The 25,300-nt window shown below is 42.9% G+C and overlaps 1 protein-coding gene across 1 annotated transcript in view; it reads right to left on the bottom strand.

Annotated features, from left to right (window-relative positions):
• Positions 1-618: 618 nt before the first annotated feature.
• LOC139380839 (solute carrier family 49 member 4 homolog) overlaps positions 619-25,300 on the bottom strand; it is a 72,995-nt gene continuing 48,313 nt past the window's right edge. Inside the window, exons 7-9 of the mRNA XM_071123936.1 lie at positions 23,084-23,211; positions 14,396-14,578; positions 619-2,865 (exon numbers count right to left, since the gene is read on the bottom strand). Coding sequence (XP_070980037.1) covers positions 2,750-2,865; positions 14,396-14,578; positions 23,084-23,211 — 427 coding nt within the window. The 3' untranslated portion in view covers positions 619-2,749. The remainder of the gene's footprint in view (positions 2,866-14,395; positions 14,579-23,083; positions 23,212-25,300) is intronic.

Raw genomic sequence — 25,300 nt, 5'->3', positions numbered from 1 at the left:
CTGCAATCCAACTACCCTGAAAGCGAAATACTTGTGTGTATGACTGACATAGAGCAGGGTTTCCCCCACCGGTGCCCTAGCACGATACAGCTGATTCAAATAACAAAATCATCATCAAGCTTTGATGATTTGAATCAGCTGTGTAATGCTAGGGCAAAAAACAAGCTGTGCACCTGGGGGGGCTAAGGACCAGGTTTGGGAAACGCTGCCATAGAGGATAGTGTGAGGACGAATGCGGGAGTACTATTACATTCCAGTTGATCCCCTGGGTCATGAACGTTGTGCATGCCGTGTTCTGATCCAGGCTAAGGCACACCCAAACAAATGCTTATCCGAACCATGAGACTCGTGCTTGTCCGGGCCACAACAAAAACATTTACTGAGGTACTGGACATGGGAAACACTGTTCTAGGGGGTATAGGGGTCTTTATGGACTTTACAACACTGAGGAAATGTTGATTTGTTTCATTAACTGGAAATGGGAACTAACATTTCCTACAGCCCTGCCAGAACAACCAGAATAACATAGCATGTATGTTCCTCCGTAACTACAGTATTGAGAAATATTACTACAGTTAATTGTGAAACTGAAAATTAAGGGGAGGAGAAGAGTGGATATATATTTTCAAAATGTATTTTTAATAAGGTGCTTAAAATCTCACATACATTAGTTTTTGGTTTCACAGAACAAGGATAAGAACATCTATACCCCCAACCCAGGAACTCATGATTAGCAGTGTAATGGAAACGTGTGTTTCACTACTGTACACATACAGACTACATCATCGACACAGTGTGGGTGGGGACAGGATGCACAGCTCACAGGTAATTAAGGCAACATGTCACAAGGTATTGAAGGTAAAGAGCAAAGAGATAAAACAAAGTGTTCTGTCACTATGGTAACGATAAAAATAACACTTCTCTAGACAGAATGTAAAAAAATGTAAAACAAGGAGTAAATGAAAGGCAAGCTTTTTAGGACATACATTATACCCCAAAGAAAACTTTTTTCTACCCCAAAGAAAACTTTTTCCACAGACAGTTTCTCTGCCAGACAGCTGGTTGACTGGGAACTGACAACCCCTTGTACAGAGGCTGTCAGTTCCCAGTCGCACCTTGCGGATGAGTGACAAGGTCAGAGGGTGTGCTAGACCTGTCACTCTAAACTCTGTGCCGAGTTTGTTCCTTGTTGTTCCTGTCTTTTCTGTGGATGTCACTTTTCTGAGCGTCTGTTACGCGTCTGTTACGCGTCTGTTTTGTATTTGGTGGGAAGCATCACCACCAACTCCATGCATGCCAGGGAAAGAGCTGCTAACAGAACCACTCCCTATTTTGTCAGTGTCCCAAGCACAGCGCTCCCTGCTGGTGAACGTTGTGCATTACATGTAGACCAGCTTCCTGGTTATGTTATGTGGCTCCATTACCACATTTCCATACAGAATCAGCCACGTCTCAGCTGGGCAACAGAAAGCAGTATTCCCATATTTCATTATAGAGTCTCTGTATTTGTCTGTTACTGTTATCAACTGTGTTAGTGTTCTGATCCCTCAATACATAAATATCTGGAATAATAACAGACATGTCTACTGAGGAATATAGAAAAAAAAGAATGCATTGCCAAGTTGAAATTGGAAAAAATCTCCCACATATTAAAACAAACTAAAAACTTAGAAAATAACATTTGAGAACATCTTCTAAAATGTCTACATCTACAACCAACTCGGAAACAAAACTCCTGTAGTCAGTTTCTTTAACAAAGCTGAAAGGTCACAATGGGGAAACTGCTACTTCCTACTTCCTCATTATCAACTGCTAATGAAAACGGATCGTCTCATTACACCATGAGACCTGCACAGCAGAGCCTCGAAATACACAGAGAGAGTTCTGACTTTGCATGCTGAGAGAGACACTCAATGGGGCTCATTCAATCACGGCCCACGACACTGGCAGGGACCAATCAATTCAATAGGGAGATTTTAAAAATATATAAATGCAGGAGGGGAGGAACGGTTTGTCATTATCAGTCTTGCATAATATTCCTTGAGAGAGAGAGAGGGGGGGGGGGGGTTTAAAAAAGGGAGCTCATATGTCACTATTCAACGCCAGGTACACAGGTCATTTGCAGAACAGCTCAGTTTGACAGTTTCCCCCCTGCCATTCATAACCAGCAGTTATGAGTGACACTAAAACGCTATGCGGTCCCTTGTTAGAATAGACGGGCACGGTTGGGCCTGTTGATTGGCTGCTAGAGCTCCTCAGCCAATCATGCCTCTCCTTCCTGATTAAAACCAGAGAACAGCCAGGTCACAGGTCACCTGCCACAGAGTGCCTCTTTAGACATTACTTCTGTAAACAACAACAGTCCCTCATCATGCCATGGCCGGGTAAAAAAACAACGGTTCAACTGTAATTTGAACTTTACACTACGAAAAAGAAAAAGACGATGCTGCATCTGAGGACCAGGCCAGCAGGACAAACAGTCCCTTACAGTTAAACATTAATGACTAACTGTCTGAGGCCCTCGGCTCTTCAGCTCTTCTCATTGGCTACATGGAAATCACAATGCCTCAACGACCACCGTCATATAACACATTTACAACTACAGTTAGTTATAATTATTATAAGGTCAAAAAGGGGGCTAGGTTGGACTTCCTATATCGCTTATTTTTCTCCTCTTCTTTGTGCAATGTGTTTAACACTGTTCCAGTCTTTGTTTTCCTCCTGGGTCAGTTTGTTTGTGTGTTGTCTGTCAGACTGAGACGAAGACGTCGAGGTAGAGGCGGTCGTAGGATTCCCTGAAGAAGAGGATGAGGACCAGGCTGAAGGCACAGGAGCCCGTCAGACACCAGTTCAGCCACGACAAATCTGAGGAGATGGGGAGAAGAGAAGAGGGGGAAAAGGAACATTATTTGTTGGTAAATCTTTGTTGAAGGTCACTCATCTGTATCTCTCTACACACTGCAGGCAAGTCATCATCGGTACACTCCTGTTCTTTATAACAGATGTTAAGAATAACCAATCACTTAGTTCAAGTATTGACTTCGTTACTGTGTATAAACCGATGCCAGAAACCAATGATATACAATAGTATAACGTGATAAAGTTATTTATGTCCATTACCTCAAAACAAGCCCTAATCACACAATATAACCTAGAGTGTGAATGATTTAGGAATTAGCTGAACTTTGTTTCATGCATCTAAATAATGTAAGTTAAGTAAGTAATAGCACATTTTCCTCTGCAGCATTGACCTAAACTTGAACCTCAAAGAGTTTATTTTTCCCCGTTTTCCTGTTCAAGCCCTGGTGGCCTTAGCGTAGAGCTCAGCAGACCTGTAATGAAGAGGTTATGGAAGGCCAGGTGGAGAGAGCATACATCTTGACTCACACATTACTTCCTGTTGCTGCCCCAGGAAAACCATCGATAGGTCTCCTGCTCAGATATAGTTACCGGCACAATACTAGGCATGCCCTCTAACATGATGTAGAGGTGTGGGTGAGAGAAAGAGAGAGACAGAAAGATAGTGATTGGGGTGACCAACATCCCCATCACTAAGAGGGGAACCACACAGCCCGATAAGGGAGTAGATGAAAGGTCTCCAGCAGCTATCTGAGCCCTGATAAAGGACCAGCAGGAACCAGTAGTACTAAATATAGAGAAATTAGATCAAAACACACTGACCCCTGGGGACTAAATGTTTATTTTTATCAAACCTTTAACTACGCAAGTCAGTTAAGAACAAATTCTTATTTTCAATGATGGCCTACTGGGGAACAGTGGGTTAACTGCATAGTTCAGGAGCAAAATGACAGGTTTTTACCTTGTCAGCTTGGGGATTCGATCCAGCAACCTTTCGGTTACTGGCCCAATGCTCTAACCACTAGGTTACCTGCCACCGCGACTAAGCAGAGCATACATCTTAAAACCCCTCTGCAGAGCATTAATTTCAGAAGGCCGGTCCAATAATACAGTTGATCAATTGCCCCTGAAGTGAGCGGCGCAATCAATGGGTAAAAAGTGAGAATCAGGCTAGGTCAGCTGTTTGGCCTGTTTGGGTCAATTCTATGATTTGGCCCACCACCAAATCTCTGAGTGAGTCAGCCAGGAAGGATTCAGCATGCCACCAGGATAAAGTGAAGGAGACATGGGTGCATCACACACAGGATAAACAAAGCTGTCATTTTCTGGCTTATTCTTTCACATATGGTGGCTGCCTACACCTACAGGGGTGCCCAGAGAACATTCAGAGCACCAGAGGGGGAGGGGACATAGGGCTGAGTTAGAGAGGAGGAGGCTCCTCCTTGGGATAAGCGGAAGAACACTTTTTCTTGCTTATTCTTTCATTTATTGTGTCTCCACTACGGGGAAAAATAACATTGGAGCCTCTTCCTAAAGCAGAGAGAGAGAGAGAACATCTGTGGGTCCAGAGCTCAGTGGACAGAGAAAGAGAGAACATCTGTGGGTCCAGAGCTCAGTGGACAGAAAGAGAGAGAACATCTGGGATTCCAGAGCTCAGTGGACAGAGAGCGAGTTAAGAGAAGTGATGAGGTGGAAGATGTTTCATCCTGAAGTAGCACAATCATTAATCAGGTTAGATCAGTAACCTGTTGCCTGGTTGTGTGGGAAGTTAGGGGAGTTGTGTTTATCTGACAGCTCTGTCTCCACAGCCTGCCTGACCCAGACTCATCCATTTAGATGAAGACAGAGAGAACAGAGAGGGAGGAGAGATGTTGGGAGGAGAGATGTGTGAATTGGTGTGGAGTCTGAATGAATGCTAATGTGTCTATGTATGCCCACCAACCAACCAAATCTCTCAGGTAATCCAGTCAGGTATTTGGTGGTAAAGAAGTGGCTAACCGGCTCAAGAGCAGCCAATGGTCCCAGTGACATAATCAGTGAGGAGTAGCAGGGCTGCAGTGTGTGGAAAGTAAGCGAGAAAGCAAAACTATTTGGAGTTGCTTGAACAACAAATCAAATGGGGAATAGGAGTGGACATAATTTCCCTTTCTGAACAGTAATAATGAAAGAGCCTCTGGGGAGAGAGACGACGATGCAATTCCTCACAAGCTATCATAGCTCCAGTACCTCAGTGCTCAGTTAAAAAGGACCATTTAAATGACGTTTTCACTTCTTCCTCTGGCTCTACACGGAGTGTACAAAACATTAGGAACACCTGCTCTTTCCATGACATAGCTTTCACCTGAATTGACCTGGTCAGTCTATGATCCCTTATTGATGTCACTTGTTAAATCTACTTCAAATCAGTGTAGATGAAGGGGAGGAGACAGGATAAAGAAGGATGCTTAAGCCTTGAGACATGGATTGTGTATGTGTGCCAGAGGGTGAATGGGCAAGACAAAAGATTTTGAACGGGTATGGTGGTAGGTGCCAGGCGCACCAGTTTGTGTCAAGAACTGCTGGGTTTTTCACGCTCAACAGTTTCCTGTGTGTATCAAGATTGGTCCACCACCCAAAGGGCATCCAGCCAATTTGACACAACTATGGGAAGCATTGGAGTCAACATGGGCCAGCATCCCTGTGGAACTCTCTCAACCTCTTGTAGAGTCCCAGCTCCTGACCAATTGAGGTCGTTCTGAGGGCAAAAGGGGTGAGGGGTTGCAACTCAATATTAGGCAGGTGTTCTCTTCTCCTTCTGTCTGTGTCTCTGTCGATTTCAGAAGTGAGGGTCTAAAGGCTGATAAATAGCCCTCACCAGCGGGAGGGAGTGGAATAACATAAACAGCTGCAGACACCCACAGGCTGGCACACAAAGCAGGGACACGGGGGACTGGGGGGAGAGCGTCAAGGCCAGACACAGACGGCTATTTAGCTCTGACACCTCACCCTATGCACGTTGTGGTGAACGTATTACTGCCACACTGGCTGTCATGAGTCACGACCACAGTAAAATTCCATGACTGTTGAGGTAATCTCCTTTTATGCATTCTGGATATGTGTTGGTAGAACCCAACTCGCTAATGACAGTCTGGTCGCTAATGGCCTGGTACTCAGGGCTCTATTGTCCCTCCATCAGGTCCTAATGGCTTCGTAGCCAGGGCTCCATTGTCCCTCTAACCACTCTGACATCAATGCAAATGCAATCGAAAATCACATCAAACACTTATCAAAACAGTATCATGCTTTTAAAACTCACCTCACTGTCATCTATCAATTTGAAGAAAGAAAACAGGTTGAAACTGAGTGGAAAACATGGTCATTTGGGTGTTGTTTCAAACATTACACTAAAATGGACAGTGCTTTCTAAGGTGATGATTCTTTCAAAACCACATATGCATATTAGAGTTTATTGACACAACTGTGGGAAGCATTGGAGTCAACTTGGGCCAGCATCCCCGTGGAACTCTTTCCACACCTTGTAGAGTCCCAGCTCCTGACCAATTGAGTGGAAAAAGGCACATAGGCATATTTATGAGCCCAAGCCCGAAAAAAATATTGGAATTAAAATAATGATTGTGCTGTTATACAATACATAGCATATTACGCATGGCAAAATAAATATGATATAACTGATTCAAAATGTCCGGTTTAATTGTCTCCAAATTAAACCGGAAGCCAGCCGCACCAATGTGTCAGAGGAAACCTCGTACAGCTACCAACCGAAGTCAGCGCGCATGCGTCCAGTCCGCCACAAGGAGTTGCTAGAGCGCAATGGGACAAGGACATCCTGGCCGGCCAAACCCTCCCCTAACCTGGACGACGCTGGGCCAATTGTGAAATGCCTCATGGGTCTCCCGGTCGCGGCCGGCTGCGACACAGCCTGGGATCGAACCCGGGTCTTTAGTAACACCTCTAGCACTGTGATGCAGTGCCTAGTAACAGGGAGGCCCACTGTATTTGATTTTGAATAGCCTAGTAACAGGGATTTTGATATATTTAATGAATAGGCTGACATTACCTTTAGCTTCAGAATATCTCACCACAATGCATTGCCAGCTCCTCCTCTCTCTCCTTCATTCCTTTCTTGAGCGCGCAGAGAGAGGGGCTGTCAACAGTTTAATTAAATATGTTTGGTTGTGAAAACATGTTAAGATTGACATTCCAGAACAGATTTCACTTGGTTTCCCAAATGAAGCCCTGGGTAGCTGCAGGAACAAGGTTGGAGAGCCCATGGCATACAGAGGTTGGGTGGGCGGAATATCACCTGTCGCGCAGCGAGAGGCTGCGTGCTCCTAAGACAGTGTTGATGCATGGAGTGAAATATGTATCCTTATAAGCCCAGACATTTCTTTATTCAATCCTGTGTGAAAGCAGAGTTTTGATGGTTGTCACTAAAAAGAGGATCCCAGCTGCTACTATATTTACTTCTCAGCTGCTCATATTAAGCACAAGCTCCGCTATAAAACGTAAGTATCCTACCCGGCATGATTGAAAAACAAACTGTGTGGAAATGGCCTCTATTCCAGTGCATACGGATGACTTGTTCCTGCCCCTATTTCTGCTCATTCGATAATTATTAGTAATGACAAATTAAATTGAGAATAGTCTGATGGGTGAAATTATTATGGCTTGATGGAAAACAGCGTGTGTAGTCTGAGGAAAGGAGTGCAAGTTTTTTGTGTGACTTTCTCAAATCAATAGCCCCTAGTGCAGCCCATATACAACACCTACTCATTCCTGGGGTTTTCTTGATTTATGTATTTAGAGAAGCCAGGAGTGTGCAAAGCTGTCATCAAGGCAAAGGGCGGCTACTTTGAAGGATCTCAAATATAATAAATATTTGTGTAACACTTTTTCAGTTACTACATGATTCCATGTGTGTTATTTCATAGTTTTGATGTCTTCCCTATTATTCTACAATGTAGAAAATAGTTTTAAAAAAACAAGAAAAACCCTTGAATGAGTAGTTGTGTCCAAACTTACTGTATGTTTTGATTTCTAAGACATTCTAAGGTTTGTATCATTCTAAGGTTTGTATCATAAAGTCTCCAAATAACTCTAAATCTAGCGTATAGGATCTGTTTCAAATGATCACTTTTACCCTCAACATAGCCACTTCATATGCACACTCGCTCCGGAATGGGAAAAATATCCTTTCAATTAAGTTCAGCTAAGTTCAATTATATTGTTCTTACTTTAAAATCATATAATATAAAATAATGGTTTGGGACTTATAAGCATATCTTGTCTGCTAAATGAACAAGCCTACAGCCTATGGAATGGCACTTAGCCAGATAACATAAAGTAGGCCAACTCATATTCTGTTCTTCTGAAATAAATGTTTCTTTATATCATGTTTCTTTAGACCTTATTAAAATAAATAATGGATGTATTGTGACGGTGTACATGAAATGGATGTATTGTGACGGTGTACATGAAATGGATGTATTGTGACGGTGTACATGAAATGGATGTATTGTGACGGTGTACATGAAATGGATGTATTGTGACGGTGTACATGAAATGGATGTATTGTGACGGTGTACATGAAATGGATGTATTGTTACGGTGTACATGAAATGGATGTATTGTGACGGTGTACATGAAATGGATGTATTGTGACGGTGTACATTAAATGGATGTATTGTGACGGTGTACATTAAATGGATGTATTGTGACGGTGTACATTAAATGGATGTATTGTGACGGTGTACATTAAATGGATGTATTGTGACGGTGTACATTAAATGGATGTATTGTGACGGTGTACATTAAATGGATGTATTGTGACGGTGTACATTAAATGGATTTATTGTGACGGTGTACATTAAATGGATTTATTGTGACGGTGTACATTAAATGGATGTATTGTGACGGTGTACATTAAATGGATGTATTGTGACGGTGTACATTAAATGGATGTATTGTGACGGTGTACATTAAATGGATGTATTGTGATGGTGTACATTTAATGGATGTATTGTGATGGTGTACATTTAATGGATTTATTGTGATGGTGTACATTTAATGGATTTATTGTGACGTGTACATTAAATGGATTTATTGTGACGGTGTACATTAAATGGATTTATTGTGACGGTGTATATTTAATGGATTTATTGTGACGGTGTACATTAAATGGATTTATTGTGATGGTGTACATTAAATGGATTTATTGTGACGGTGTACATTAAATGGATTTATTGTGACGGTGTATATTTAATGGATTTATTGTGACGGTGTATATTTAATGGATTTAACTTTTTGAAATGTATATGTTCCAAAGGCACGCATCAGCAACCTGTATGCAGCTTGTATGTGTGGAGGCCTGGAGATGCTAAATGTGTTAATGTTAATTAACAGTCAATTATCGTGAGACAAGCATGTATTTGGATGACAATAGCTGACACAATTTCATGGCCGCCACAGACTTGCGCACGCGCACACACAAGCAAACTCACACACGCACAGAGGCTGAGTCGCGAGCACACACAAGCAAACTCACACACGCACAGAGGCTGAGTCGCGAGCACACACACGCAAACTCACACACGCACAGAGGCTGAGTCGCGAGCAGAAGTCACTTATTGCTGCCGCAATTATTCCTAATTGTGGCCAATGATGCTGGTGCGTTTAAAATGGACGTCACGTTTCAGACTGATTTATTCCTCCCATTCTCACTTTCCTCAGTTTTATTATTATTTTTTTAGGGGAAAAGGGGAATGAAGCTGGCTGACATTTGTCTGATATAAATATGACTTAACTAACCGAAATGAAATCATTAAACGTTCAATGAAACAAAATGAGAATAATTACTTTCTATTACTGTCAGAATATTCAGACTAGGTGGGAAGACATTGAGACTGTTGTGTCATTTAATATGACTGTGTGTATTTCAAATAGGAGGTGTGATTATAGTGTCAACTGTTCCCACCACAATCATTCAAAAACATCCCAGAAATGAAAGAGCAACTGCAAAACAAAATCCTTGTTCTGGATCAACATGTCTCTACACGGAGCTACGGTCTCCGCTGCCTCCATAACATTCACCAAAGGTTACAGATTCCAGACACAGTTGACGTCGGAACTTTACATACACTTAGGTGGGAGTCATTAAAACTTGTTTTTCAACCACTCCACACATTTCTTGTTAACAAACTATAGTTTTGGCAAGTCAGACATCTACTTTGCGCAAGTAATTGTTCCAACAATTGTTTACAGACAGATTATTTCACTTATAAATCACTGTATCACAATTCCAGTAGGTCAGAAGTTTACATACACTAAGTTGACTGTGCCTTCAAACCGCTTGGAAAATTCCAGAAAATTATGTCATGGCTTTAGAAGCTTCTGACCAGCTAATTGACATAATTTGAGTCAATTGGAGGTGTACCTGTGGATGTATTTCAAGGCCTACCTTCAAACTCAGTGCCTCTTTGCTTGACATCATGGGAAAATCAAAAGAAATAAGCCAAGACCTCGGGAAAAAAATGGTAGACCTCCTGGTCCATTCAGTCTGGTCCATCCTTGGGAGCAATTTCCAAACACCTGAAGGTACCAAGTTAATCTGTACAAACAATAGTACGCAGGTATAAACACCATGGGATGACGCAGCCGTCATACCGCTCAGGAAGGAGACGCGTTCTGTCTCCTAGAGATGAACGTACTTTGGTGCGAAAAGTGCAAATCAATCCCAGAACAACAGCAAAGGACCTTGTGAAGATGCTGGAGGAAACATGTACAAAGTATCTATATATACACAGTAAAATAAGTCCTATATCGACATAACCTGAAAGGCCGCTCAGCAAGGAAGAAGCCGCTGCTCCAAAACCGCAATAAAAAAAGACTATGGTTTGCAACTACACATGGACAAAAATCGTACTTTTTTGGAGAAATGTCCTCTGGTCTGATGAAACAAAAATAAAACTGTTTGGCCATAATGACCATCGTTATGTTTGGAGGAAAAAGGGGGAGGCTTGCAAGCCGAAGAACACCATGCCAACCGTGAAGCACGGGGTTGGCAGCATCATGTTGTGGGGGTGCTTTGCTGCAGGAGGGACTGGTGCACTTCACAAAAGATGGCATCATGAGGGGGGAAATGATGTGGATATATTGAAGCAACATCTCAGGACATCAGTCAGGAAGTTAAAGCTTGGTCGCAAATGGGTCTTCCAAGTGGACAATGACCCCAAGCATACTTCCAACGTTGTCCCAAAATGGCTTAAGGACAACAAAGTCAAGGTATTGGAGTTGCCATCACAAAGCCCTGACCTCAATCCTATAGAAAATTTGTGGGCAGAACTGAAAAAGCGTGTGCGAGCAAGGAGGCCTATAAACCGGACTCTGCCTGGAGGAGTGGGCCAAAATTCACTCAACTTATTGTGGGAAGCCTGTGGAAGGCTACCCGAAACATTTGATCCAAGTTAAACAATTTAAAGGCAATGCTACCAAATACTAATTGAGTGTATGAAAACTTCTGACCCACTGGGAATGTGACAAAATAATTAAAAGCTGAAATAAATAATTCTCTCTACTATTATTCTGACATTTCACATTCTTAAAATAAAGTGGTGATCCTAATTGACCTAGGACAGGGAAACTTTACTAGGATTAATTGTAAAAAAATAAATAAAATAAAAATATGAGTTTCAATGTATTTGGCTAAGGTGTATGTAAACGTCCGACTTCAACTGTATGTCACCAAAGAACATATTATTAATCTCATTGTTTTGTACTTCAGACAAATTTGGCAAAGTTTACAAAAAAAAGTTTGAAGAAAACAGAAGAGTGGCAATTATTTCAGCTCTGTGAATTATTTCTGTTTCCAGTGTTGAAGTCTTGACAACAAACGCAACCAATATTGCCGCCTACCCCACACAAGCCCTAACTCCTCCACATAGACGAGGAGTCTTTGATGCTCAACAATACGGCTCCTTGCTCTCTATTCCACCCACCACTCCATAGCTAAATCACATAAACAACTAGCAGATGAACTCTAAAGTTCCAACAACTGTAGCAGTATGTATTCATATAGCCAGTGTTGTCTCCATTCACGTTTTCAGACAGACTCAGTGGTTAAGTGACCTTGGGGATTAGGCTCGACTGCTTCCCAAATGGTACCCTATTTCCTATATAGTGGCTCTGGTCAAAAGTAGTGCACTACATAATAGGAATAGGGTGCCATTTTGGACAAAATACTCTGCTGGGATAGAAGACTGTTGGGACCCACTAAGGTGATATTAAAATAGACATTTAATACATTTACAAATGCATAACTTTAAAAAAAAAAACGTAGCCAAAAAAATAAATGAACATCCTTGAGGCTGAGGTTGCCAATTTTAAATATAGGAGGGAGTGGGGAGGATTTTGAAAAGGCTAAGATTTATATGGAGTTCAGCTTTAATTCCACACCAACATATCTGTCACATCAATTACGGTTATAAGCTGAAATTAATGAAAGATGAATTACAGGTAGGAGAGAAAATATTGGAGCTTCATCATACTGTTAGTGGTGTATATTCTCCTCAGTTCATCCCCAATGATTGATCAACAGGAACTAGTTGGATTTAGCTGTAGTTATTAGTATCTCAACTAGTATCTAAACCAATGGGCTCTACATTCCTATAGACATGCAAATATCATATGAATTGGTCCTAACACAAAGCCCTGAGGAACACCAACTGCTCTATTTATAAAGGTCTGAGCTGCTGGCAGGCATTAAGAGTGTGCAGTCCACACAGGAATACCACAAGAGTGTGCTACTCAAGATGTCTGGGGGCATAATTACAGATCTCAGACCAGCCTCAGCTGGGTATAGCCTCTGAGCATCACTCAGAGCAGAACAGAAGAGAGAGAGCGAGTGAGACCAATGGGTAACAAACCACACTACTCTCTGTGACCGCAACAAGGTCAGATTTGAAAAGCTAAAGCTGTGCCAAAGCGCTCTAATCTCGGTTGAATCTTCCTGGGTGTCAGAGGGAGAGAGGAAGCTGCCAACACTGTTCCCTTCTCAGTTCTGACCACATGGGTCCTCAGTCTCCAGTACACAAACAAACCCCTCTGTACACATCCAGCAGGCTATCATTCACCACCACCGACTAGAAGGGGAAAAATGTATACTTTATGAGGCCTGTATCAGTTTCCTGATCCTACACTACAGACATCTCTATCTGACACCACCTGGCTGTCCACATGACACGGTTGCTGTGTCCTAAACAGCACCCTATTCCCTAATATAGTGCACTACTTTTGACCAGAGCGCTATGGGCCCTGGTCAAAAGTATTGCACTATGAAGAGGATAGTGTACAATTTGGAAAGCATGTATCTATACTGATGGGTAATTCATGATTAATCACTAGCTCGCTCCAGTCTGAGGAAACTGTACACATATCGCTAGTGATTAGAATCACAGTGTAAAGGTCCCTAAACTGATGTTTATTCATCAGCACCTGGCTTCTGCTTCTGCTGCCTGACCTGTCGAATCTCCTGAATCCCTTTCTGCTTGTTGCTGGGTGGAACAGGAACACTCACAGTCAAATAGGTGAACATGCACTGTCCGGGTGTCAGCTTTGTTAGTGGAGAAAGAGCCTCTGGTCCAAGGTGGCCACCCTAATTAAGGACTGACTATCCACCACCTGTACTCTGAGGGACCAGCCAGTTAGTAGCTCATGACAGAATGTAGTTGTCAGGCAACAGCTGTATCTTTCAGTTCATACAGCTTACCACCAGGGGGACTTGCCAGGGTGTGTTTGTGTGAGAATGTGTGTGTGAGTATGTTTGTGTGCATGTGTGTGTGTGTGTGTGTGTGTGTGTGTGTGTGTGTGTGAATCTCATGAATACAAATGCAGTATGTATAAATATGTATACAGTATATTCTATCTATTTACTCCAGAGTGTTTGAGAGGGGAATGCTGTCAAGTTTCTCTAAGCATTATTCATCATTCCACCTGATTGGCTTTGTGATGCGTTTGACCTTACTGTGAAGGTTAATCAGCCAGAGGAGCTCTGCAAACAGAAAGGAGCTCAGCTAAAAGGGGAGGGAAACAGAGGTTTCTTCCCAAATGGCACCCTATTCCCTCCATAGAGCACTACTTTTGACCAGGGCCCATTGGAAATAGGGTGCCATTTGGGATGAACACACAAAGAGGAGGTATGATGGTTTGGCTCCACTACAGGCTCCCGACCTGCTTCTGTTCCAACCAGGAAGAGATATTCTGTCCTTTCTGTTGTATGCTGTGCTTACATATTTCACATTAAGTTCCGCAAGATTCAGACAATGAATGCCAGTCTGGGAGCGATAAAACAGTGTTTTTAATTGTAATCAAAATACATGTTATAACTTAAAAGGTCTCAAAAGCTAATGTATCTATCTATTTCTTTAAAATGCTCCTCAGTGGAGATGGATGGCACATCAGACCTCTTCATCTGACCCGCTGCTCTAGGGCTGTCTCCTCTCTCTATCTTGTGTTGTACCTGTGATCGGCCTGTCGGTCTTACCTGTGGTGTAGAAGGTGAGGAAGAAGAGGAGGCAGCCGGTGACCAGGTTACCGAGGAAGGTGACCACCCCGCAGGTGATGCCCTCGGGCACGGGGTACACGGTCTCGATTAAGAGCTCAAAGAAGATGGGCACACTACTGTTGATGAAGATGCCCAATACGATACAGGAGGTGTACAGGGTGGCTGAGGGGAGGACAGAGGGGCGGAGGGTTAATTAATCAATGAATCGATCAGTAAATCAATCAAAAATCACATTGTATAAAGCAGAGGACAGGGAGTCAATGTGTGTGTTAAATCAATGAATCAATAAAATGCGACTTAAAAATACCGTTTTACATCAACAGTTCACAGAGTGCATTAGATACGCATTAGATACTATAACTAGTGTGAAATTACACTAGTCTAGCGAGACTGTGAGAACAGTGTCTCCATGAGAACAAATACCGGCCTCCGGGTTCCTACAGGTATCAAAGATCACTCATAATGTCATTCCAGCTCAGTCAATGGTGGTTTAACAGTGGGTATTGGATAGGGATTAAACCACAGGCAAAAACCCTGCTGTGCAGCCTGTCTGGGTCTTTTCATGAGATTGTGCCCTGAGAATAACTAAATGTAGTCAGAGGGATGTTTCTGTTCCAACGCAAAAGGCAAATTGTGTTAGTTAGTACTGGCCAATGTCCCAAGTGTGTGTGTGTGTCAGTGGAGGCTCTTCAGAGGAGGAAGTGGAGGACCATCCTTCTCAGTGAATTTCATAAAAATAAAAGTGAAACATTAAAAATTGTATCTTTTTTTTTTAGGATAAAACTATACTACATATATTCACGTCACCAAATAATTGATTAAAACACAGTGTTTTGCAATGAAGGTCTACAACAGCCTCAACAGCACTCTCTAGGGTAGCACCATGGTGTAGCTATGGTGTACCTCTGGGTACATAGACTTCAATACAAAACCTAGGAGGCTCATGGTTCTCACCCCCTTCAATAAACTTACACAGTAATTATGATAACTTCCAGAGGACGTCCTCCAACCTATCAGAGCTCTTGCAGTGTGAATTGACATGTTGTCCAACCAGAGAATGAATCTTGTACTGAAAGCATAAGCTACAGCTAGCTAGCACAGCATTGCATAAAATATGGTGAGTAGCTGACTCAAAGAGAGAGAAAGACAATAGTTGAACAATTTTGAACAAAAGTTAAGGCAAAGCAGCAGAAGGAGAGAGAAAGCTAGCTATATCTTCTTTATAGTTTATCTTTCACTTACTTAGCTAATGCAGCTAATTTAGCCTACTCAACAACCTGACTCAAACATAATGCTATTTATGTTAACTAGCTGGCTAAGGCTATCCAACAACGCAACTCTTCCAAGTCATGGTAAGCTTTCGGTTGAATTCATTTATTGCGACCGTGGCCCTCTGGTGTAACTACTAAACTCCTTGTTGTACATCGTACACAGGACTTTACATATTGATCGGATTGTGGGTTTACTAACGCATTAATTCTAGTTTATTGACAATGTTAATATGTTCACAATGATATAGGCTGTGTAGAGGTAGGTACCTTGGATAGGTTTTTGCGCCTGGTCACAGACAGCTGTTGCGTTGTGCACTAAAGTTCATAAGCAAAGGGAAAAGGTGAGAGGCGAGCGCGTAGATGAGAGAAGGAATTATACAACGAGCAAAGTGCTGATGCTGTATGTCGCTGCTATGAAAATGAACTGAGTGTGCGGGTGATTAGGGGTGTATTCATTGCCCCGATTCTGTTGTAAAAGGTTTCTTAAACGGAAGCAAACGGAACGAAACGGAGAGGGACCTACTGTAACGGTTCTGCTCGTCATCTGAGGAAGAGTAGTAAAGATCGGACCAATAAATCAACTGAACACTGAATAACAAAGAGAGTGAACGAAACAGTCCTGTAAGGTGCAAACACACAAAATAGAAAACAACTACCCACAAATCAAGTGGGAAAAACAGGCTACCTAAGTATGATTCTCAATCAGAGACAACGATTGACAGCTGCCTCTGATTGAGAACCATACCAGGCCAAACACATAGAAAACCAAAACTAGAACAACACATAGAATGCCCACCCCAACTCACGCCCTGACCAACCTAAACAAGAAACATAAAGGAACTAAGGTCAGGACGTGACACCTACCTGAATTTGTCCAATAGAAACAGTTGTTTAGTAAATGTTTTGCAACTGTTTAGACTAATGATTACACCCCAGATCAGCTAAATGCAAGCAAGAGTGTGCAAGGCGTTATTGAAGGTGTCAAATCAATCAAATCAAATTGTATTTGTCACATGCGCCGAATACAAGAGGTGTAGTAGACCTTACAGTGAAATGCTTACTTACAAGCCCTTAACCAACAATGCAGAGTTAAGAAATATTTTCCAAATAAACTAAAGTTACTAAAAAAGTAACAATAAAATAACAAAAACGAGGCTATATACAGGGGTACCGAACTGTGCACCTACGTTCTAAACTTTTATTTGAAGCTAGGTATAGGGTATAGGGAAAATATGAGTATCATGTAGTTGCCTAAACCTATCGCTGTTACATTTACCTGGGTGAATGGAATATGAATGACAGTCATCCAATATACTGTAATAGAAATAAGGCCATGCGCATAAAAATAAAATTGTCCTCCCTCATCTGAAATGGCACCTTCCGCCACTGTAATGTGCGGTTGCACATGTGTGCTTGTGTGTATGTGCGTATGAGAGAGTGAATGCGTCTCATCTAGTGTGTGTGTCCACATGCATGGTGTGTGTGTGCGCATGTGGAAAGACACTACCGTTCAAAAGTTTGGGGTCACATAGAAATGTCCTTGTTTATGAAAGAAAAGCAAATGTTTTGTCCTTTAAAATAACATAAAGTTGATCAGAAATACAGTGCAGACATTGTTAATGTTGTAAATTACTATTGTAGCTGGAAACGTCAGATTTGTAATGGAATATCTACATAGGCGTACAGAGGTCCATTATCAGCAACCATCACTCCTGTGTTCCAAAACACCAGTCTCAACGTTAACAGTGAAGAGGCCATCATCAGGACCAGGATGAGCTTTATTCCATAAAAAAAAAGAAATCTGCCGTTTCCAGCAACAAGTCATTTACAACATTAACAATGTCTACACTGTATTTTTGATTAATTTGATGTTATTTTAATGGACAAAAAAATAGCTTTTCTTTCAAAAACAAGGATTTCATTTCTAAGTGACCCCAAACTTTTGAACGGTGGTGTGTGCACGTGTGTTCATGCTTGTGTGCCTGTGTGCCTTGGCCACTGATCAAGGTCTCAGCTGCTCTGAGGCTGAGCCCTGGGGCCCTGGGGTGGGTGAGCGGATTAAGCCATCACCATGGAGCAGAGCATGTTTGTGTCCCAATTGGCACCCTATTCTCTATATAGTGTACTACTTTTGACCAGAACCCTATGGTAGTACACTATATAGGGAATAAGGTGCCATTTGGGATGCAGAGCATGGCTCTCAGTTTTCTCCACGGCCGTCTCCTTTATCACTGCAGATTGGGTCAAATCAACTCCCCATTACCCAGCACCGCTCTTAATCACACGCTGTCTGTGAGGACCGAGACAGCCAATCTGCCTGTCTGTCTGTCTGCCAGCCTCTCCGCCTGCCTGTCTGTCTGCCAGCCTCTCCGCCTGCCTGTCTGTCTGCTAGCCTCTCCGCCTGCCTGTCTGTCTGCTAGCCTCTCCGCCTGCCTGTCTGCTGCCACAGAGGAATTGAGGCGACACCACGGCACCGGCGACACAGGCATCAGTGAATATCCTCTCTGCCTGCCTGTCTGCTGCCACAGAGGAACTGAGGCGACACCACGGCACCAGCGACACAGGCATCAGTGAATATCCTCTCTGCCTGCCTGTCTGCTGCCACAGAGGAACTGAGGCGACACCACGGCACCAGCGACACAGGCATCAGTGAATATCCTCTCTGCCCTTTGTTCTACCCCCCCCCGTCCTGCTCTAATGACCAGCTGGTATCAAACACAGTCAACCACCGCTGCTCTGTTCCTCCACTACAGCCGTTGCTCCCAGGTTGTGGCTAGTACTATATATATACAGTGGGGCAAAAAAGTATTTAGTCAGCCACCAATTGCGCAAGTTCTCCCACTTAAAAAGATGAGAGAGGCCTGTAATTTTCACAATAGGTACACTTCAACTATGACAGACAAAATTAGAAGAAAAAAATCCAGAAAATCACATTGTAGGATTTTTAATGAATTTATTTGCAAATTATTGTGGAAAATAAGTACTTGGTCAATAACAAAAGTTTCTCAATACTTTGTTATACACCCTTTGTTGGCAATGACAGAGGTCAAACATTTTCTGTAAGTCTTCACAAGGTTTTCACACACTGTTGCTGGTATTTTGGCCCATTCCTCCATACAGATCTCCTCTAGAGCAGTGATGTTTTGGGGCTGTTGCTGGGCAACACAGACTTTCAACTCCCTCCAAAGATTTTCTATGGGGTTGAGATCTGGAGATCTGGAGCCACTCCAGGACCTTGAAATGCTTCTTACGAAGCCACTCCTTCGTTGCCCGGGCGGTGTGTTTGGGATCATTGTCATGCTGAAATACCCAGCCACGTTTCATCTTCAATGCTCTTGCTGATGGAAGGAGGTTTTCACTCAAAATCCCACGATACATGGCCCCATTCATTCTTTCCTTTACACGGATCAGTCGTCCTCATCCCTTTGCAGAAAAACAGCCCCAAAGCATGATGTTTCCACCCCCATGCTTCACAGTAGGTATGGTGTTCTTTGGATGCAACTCAGCATTATTTGTCCTCCAAACACGACGAGTTTAGTTTTTACCAAAAAGTTATATTTTGGTTTCATCTGACCATATGACATTCTCCCAATCTTCTTCTGGATCATCCAAATGCTCTCTAGCAAACTTCAGACGGGCCTGGGCATGTACTGGCTTAAGCAGGGGGACACGTCTGGCACTGCAGGATTTAAGTCCCTGGCGGCGTAGTGTGTTACTGATGGTAGGCTTTGTTACTTTGGTCACAGCTCTCTGCAGGTCCGTTCTTGTGATCATTTTGACCCCACAAGGGAGTGAGATCTTGCATAGAGCCCCATATCGAGGGAGATTATCAGTGGTCTTGTATGTCGTCCATTTCCTAATAATTGCTCCCACTGTTGATTTCTTCAAACCAAGCTGCTTACCTATTGCAGATTCAGTCTTCCCAGCCTGGTGCAGGTCTACAATTTTGTTTCTGGTGTCCTTTGACAGCTCTTTGGTCTTGGCCATAGTGGAGTTTGGAGTGTGACTGTTTGAGGTTGTGGACAGGTGTCTTTTAAACTGTTAACAAGTTCAAACAAGTGCCATTAATACAGGTAACGAGTGGAGGACAGAGTAGCCTCTTAAAGAAGAAGTTACAGGTCTGTGAGAGCCAGAAATCTTGCTTATTTGTAGGTGACCAAATACTTATTTTCCACCATAATTTGCAAATAAATTCATTAAAAATCCTACAATGTGATGTCATTTTTTCTGTCATAGTTTAAGTGATGAAAATTACAGGCCTCTCATCTTTTTTTTTTTTTTTACCCCTTTTTCTCCCCAATTTTGTGGTATCCAATTGTTGTAGTAGCTACTATCTTGTCTCATCGCTACAACTCCCGTACGGGCTCGGGAGAGACGAAGGTTGAAAGTCATGCGTCCTCCAATACACAACCCAACCAAGCCGCACTGCTTCTTAACACAGCGCACATCCAACCCGGAAGCCAGCCGCACCAATGCGCCGGAGGAAACACCGTGCACCCGGCCACCTTGGTTAGCGAACACTGCGCCCAGCCCGCCACAGGAGTCGCTGGTGCGCGATGAGACAAGGACACCCCTACCGACCAAGCCCTCCCTAACCCGGGTGACGCTAGGCCAATTGTGCGTCGCCCCACGGACCTCCCGGTCGCGGCCGGTTACGACAGAGCCTGGGCGCGAACCCAGGGACTCTGATGGCACAGCTGGCGCTGCAGTACAGCGCCCTTAACCACTGTGCCACCCGGGAGGCCCGCCTGTCTTTTTAAGTGGGAGAACTTGCACAATTGGTGGCTGACTAAATACTTTTTCCCCCCACTGTATATTTCTCAACCTTCCTAATATTAAGCACATTGCTTCTCTTAACAACAGGAGTATAGCCTACCTGTCTGGCATGAAAAATAACCATGGGAAAGGCGTCCTCTATTCGCTATTTAAGTGCATAGATGACATTTATTTATGTAAAGACCAGATTAAATCAAGAGTAGTCTGATGGGTGACAATATTAGCCTGTCACTTGTGAGTTATATATTTGCCGCTGGGAAATTTGTGGCATTATCAAGTGCTTGTCAAGCTGTGAGTGAGAGACTGATGGAGTGTGTACAGCCTGTGTAAAAAACTAAGCAGAGCTCATGCAAACTATTTTCAAATGGTCATTAGAGTCGCATCTTGCAGCCATATAATGTATTAGAAATCGAAACATATCGTCCAACATTTGTATCACAACTAAAGTTACGTAAATAACTAAAAGAATCATATAGGAGGACCTGTTTCTATGTTAACCACTCAACACAGAATAGCACATGTGCACACTCCCTCAAATTGTTTGGAGAAAACATCCTTTCTATTTTATTCAGCTAGGTTCAATTGTATTCTTCATAAATAAATAAATAAATAAATAAATAATATATATATATATATATATATATAAAATAATGCCACAGAATTATAAGATGATCTTGTCTACTAAATGAACTAGTGTAGCTCACAGCCATATGACAGAGCCAGACCAGGCCCTAACATAACACCTCTTCTGAAACAGAGACTACTTTGGGATCTGAAGCGTCTTCACTATTATTCTACAATGTAGACAAAGAAATAAAGAAAAACCCTGGGTTGAGTAGGTGTGTCCAAACCTTTGACTGGTACTGTACATAACACTCTTATGCTTCTCGGTCCATTAATGAATAGAAAGTAGATCCTAGATGTATTCTTCAGTCAGACAGAACACTGTGGGGGTGGATATAAAGTAAAACTAAATGCATGCTCTTCAACCGATCGCTGCCTGCACCCGCCCGCCTGTCCAGCATCACTACTCTGGACGGTTCTGACTTAGAATATGTGGACAACTACAAATACCTAGGTGTCTGGTTAGACTGTAAACTTTCCTTCCAGACTCACATCAAACATCTCCAATCCAAAGTTAAATCTAGAATTGGCTTTATTTCGCAACAAAGCATCCTTCACTCATGCTGCCAAACATACCCTTGTAAAACTGACCATCCTACCGATCCTCGACTTCGGCGATGTCATTTACAAAATAGCCTCCAACACTCTACTTAACAAATTGGATGCAGTCTATCACAGGGCCATCCGTTTTGTCACCAAAGCCCCATATACTACCCACCACTGCGACCTGTACGCTCTCGTTGGCTGGCCCTCGCTTCATACTCGTCGCCAAACCCACTGGCTCCAGGTCATCTACAAGACCCTGCTAGGTAATGTCCCCCCTTAGCTCGCTGGTCACCATAGCAGCACCCACCTGTAGCACGCGCTCCAGCAGGTATATCTCTGGTCACCCCCAAAACCAATTCTTCCTTTGGCCGCCTCTCCTTCCAGTTCTCTGCTGCCAATGACTGGAACGAACTACAAAAATCTCTGAAACTGGAAACACTTCTCCCTCACTAGCTTTAAGCACCAGCTGTCAGAGCAGCTCACAGATTACTGCACCTGTACATAGCCCATCTATAATTTAGCCCAAACAACTACCTCTTTCCCTACTGTATTTATTTATTTATTTTGCTCCTTTGCACCCCATTATTTCTCTCTCTACTTTGCACATTCTTCCATTGCAAATCTACCATTCCAGTGTTTTACTTGCTATATTTTATTTACTTTGCCACCATGTCCTTTTTTGCCTTTACCTCCCTTCTCACCTCATTTGCTCACATTGTATATAGACTTATTTTTCTACTGTATTATTGACTGTATGTTTGTTTTACTCCATGTGTAACTCTGTGTTGTTGTATGTGTCGAACTGCTTTGCTTTATCTTGGCCAGGTCGCAATTGTAAATGAGAACTTGTTATCAACTTGCCTACCTGGTTAAATAAAATAAATAAATATGTTAAAACAGTGACAGATGTGATCCACACACAGACAGTGCATCAGGGCCGGGCACAGACCTTTCAGGGTGCAGGTTCTGAAACTGTATTTTAGTATATAGTGATTGGCTAGTCTAGACTACCTGTGTTGGGTTGTTGACGCAGCCGCTCCTCTCTGCCATTTTGATTTGTTTAACACTTTTATGGTTACTACATGATTCCATATGTGTTATTTCAGAGTTGCAATGTCTTCACTATGATTTTACAATGTAGAAAATAGTGAAAATAAAGAAAAACCCTTGAATGAGTAGGTGTGTCCAAACCTTTGACTGGTACCGTACATGAAGCTGCCTCACTACAGAAACAGCTACCTCACTCCTGCTCCTGTGAGCCATTCTGACTAGCACAAGCCAATGGCTACTTACTATACTAAGTCCATGTGTTCCTTCCTGAATCTAAAGGACAAGTCTGCTATTGAAGTATCCATTGTGGCTCTAGGATGCTCTGGGTGTACGCCAGTTGCACTGCCTACATGTAAAATGCTCACTTCCTGACATGGAAACCATGCTCTACCAGGCCTACCTGCAGTGGAGGGTAGGTGTGTGAGCCTGGTTAGACAAGTGAGTGTGAACCAGGTGGAGGCCAGGGAAGCCCCAGCCATCATCAGGACCAGGATGAGCTTCAGCATGCCCCGGATAGAGTCTGCAAACCTGGGGAGAGACAGAGACCGAGTTAGTAAACCTGGAGCACACAGACAGAAACAATCAAACTATTGTTTGAAACAACAACAAAACCAAACAACAACTCGTATAACCTGGCCTAATTTGGTATGCTTCAGAAATGGCTTAACATGGCATGCTTCCAAATACAAATGTGTAAACATGTTTCAGATAGACTTATATGCCTCCATGTCACCATGCATTAAAAGGAAGCAGACATGGTGACAGGAGAATGTAGCAGTCCGTGGGTTACAACTGGTGACAGTTTACAGCCATACACCATGATATGAGCTGATGTAATTTAGATCACCAGTGACTGTGAAGCAAGCAGGCAGATATTTGATGTCTGTTCCTCTCTATCCATCCAGACAAGCTGTCCAAACAAAACCTCTTGTGTTTTAGCATTCCCCTCAGCATGTGTTGAACCACCAACCCCTGACAGGTTTACTCCTGTCCTCTGGGTATATTTGCCAGCACAGAACGCAGTGTTGGATTCTGAGAATATGAAATGTACTTATTCATGTCACTGAGGGAGAGAAGGTAATGTATAATGTTTACATTATGTCAGGATATGTTATTGTTAGCCATCAGGGAGGGATCCTTTGGGAGGAGAAGAGACACAGTCTGGTACCAGGCACCATGACAGCTGTGTGTCGAGTGCAGGGAAGCGATCACATGTGGCAGGCATTGATAAGGGGAGAGAGCCATAGATTAGTGATGGAGGGGGGGGGGGGTCGAGATCAGGTCAGGTCACATTAGGGGAGAAATAAAAGTTTATGGCCCGTATCACTTAGTAAAGAATGATGTTGTTCAGATGTGTAGGAAGAGACTCAGCCTAGGTGAAAGGGTTAAATATCAGTGCTTGTGTGAATATGTCTTTGTCTAATGCAGCTGTATTGATCGTCTGGGAGATTAAGCTTGGTTTGAGCTTTCATATGGTCCGTAGAGTTTTTACTCTGAGAATTAGAACCTAACAACATCGTACATAGAACCTTTCAACATCATACATAGAACCTTTCAACATCATACATAGAACCTTTCAACATCGTACATAGAACCTTTCAACATCGTACATATAGAAGCTGGTAGTGGAAAGACACTAATTGCCAATTGTTATGTTGTGCTCAGAAAAGATGCTTCAGAGAGTGTTCAACCTGACAATGAACTATTTATGGAAAGAAAACACAGGAAATGTTTAATTACCATCACAGTCTCTCAGAGTTCAATAAAAGTGTAGTCAGGGAACATATGACAGAAATCAGTTTGGCCTCTCGGCCAACAAAACGGTTTAGCTTCAAACCATTTATTTTCAGTGAGTTCATTTTAGATTCGACATTCAGAGGCACTGCAGGCACGTGCACAGAAAGGGGACTACCTGTGCCCTCCCACCGGCCCTTTGACATTGTTGTTTTGAACCCACTGCTCCCAAGTCATTGTGAAGTCATCAGGTTTTGCCACCCCACCATTACCCTTACCCTGTACAGAGATTGTGTGCACCCAGTATCCAAACATGCATGGCTTGAGCTTGGGAGATGCGCCTACCGGTCGTGTAGCAAGCTACCTAAGCAAGCTACCTACTTTACAAATCAAAAGTCCTGCTACGGCAGGATAACCCTTGATTTAAATCATCATCAATATTGGGTCTGGTTGGCTAAGGCAGAAAGACCCAACATCAACAACCCAACACAGGTAGTCTAGACTAGCCAATCACTATATACGAAAATACAGTTTGAGCACCTGCTCCCTGAAAAGGTCTGTGCCCGGCACTGATGCACTGTTTGTGTGTGGACATATCTGTCACCGTTTTAACATATCACCCCCACAGTGTTCTGTCTGACTGAAGAATACATCTAGGATCTACACTTTCTATTCATTAATGGGCTGAGAATCATAACAGAATTATGTACACTACTTATTGGAAGTGTACACGTTACATGGATGCTGGACCCTAGAAGTGGGTGCTTTCAGCAAAGCACTTCCCAACCAAGTCTGCTAACTTTTTCCCTGACCAAAGCCCTTAGCTCCTACCCATCTACCACTAGCTCCCCCCAGACCCAACTCTCCAACTCTCCCCTGGCTT

Source organism: Oncorhynchus clarkii, chromosome 22, assembly GCF_045791955.1.
Source record: "Oncorhynchus clarkii lewisi isolate Uvic-CL-2024 chromosome 22, UVic_Ocla_1.0, whole genome shotgun sequence".
NCBI lineage: Eukaryota > Metazoa > Chordata > Actinopteri > Salmoniformes > Salmonidae > Oncorhynchus > Oncorhynchus clarkii.
This window is presented reverse-complemented; position numbering and strand designations above follow the sequence as displayed.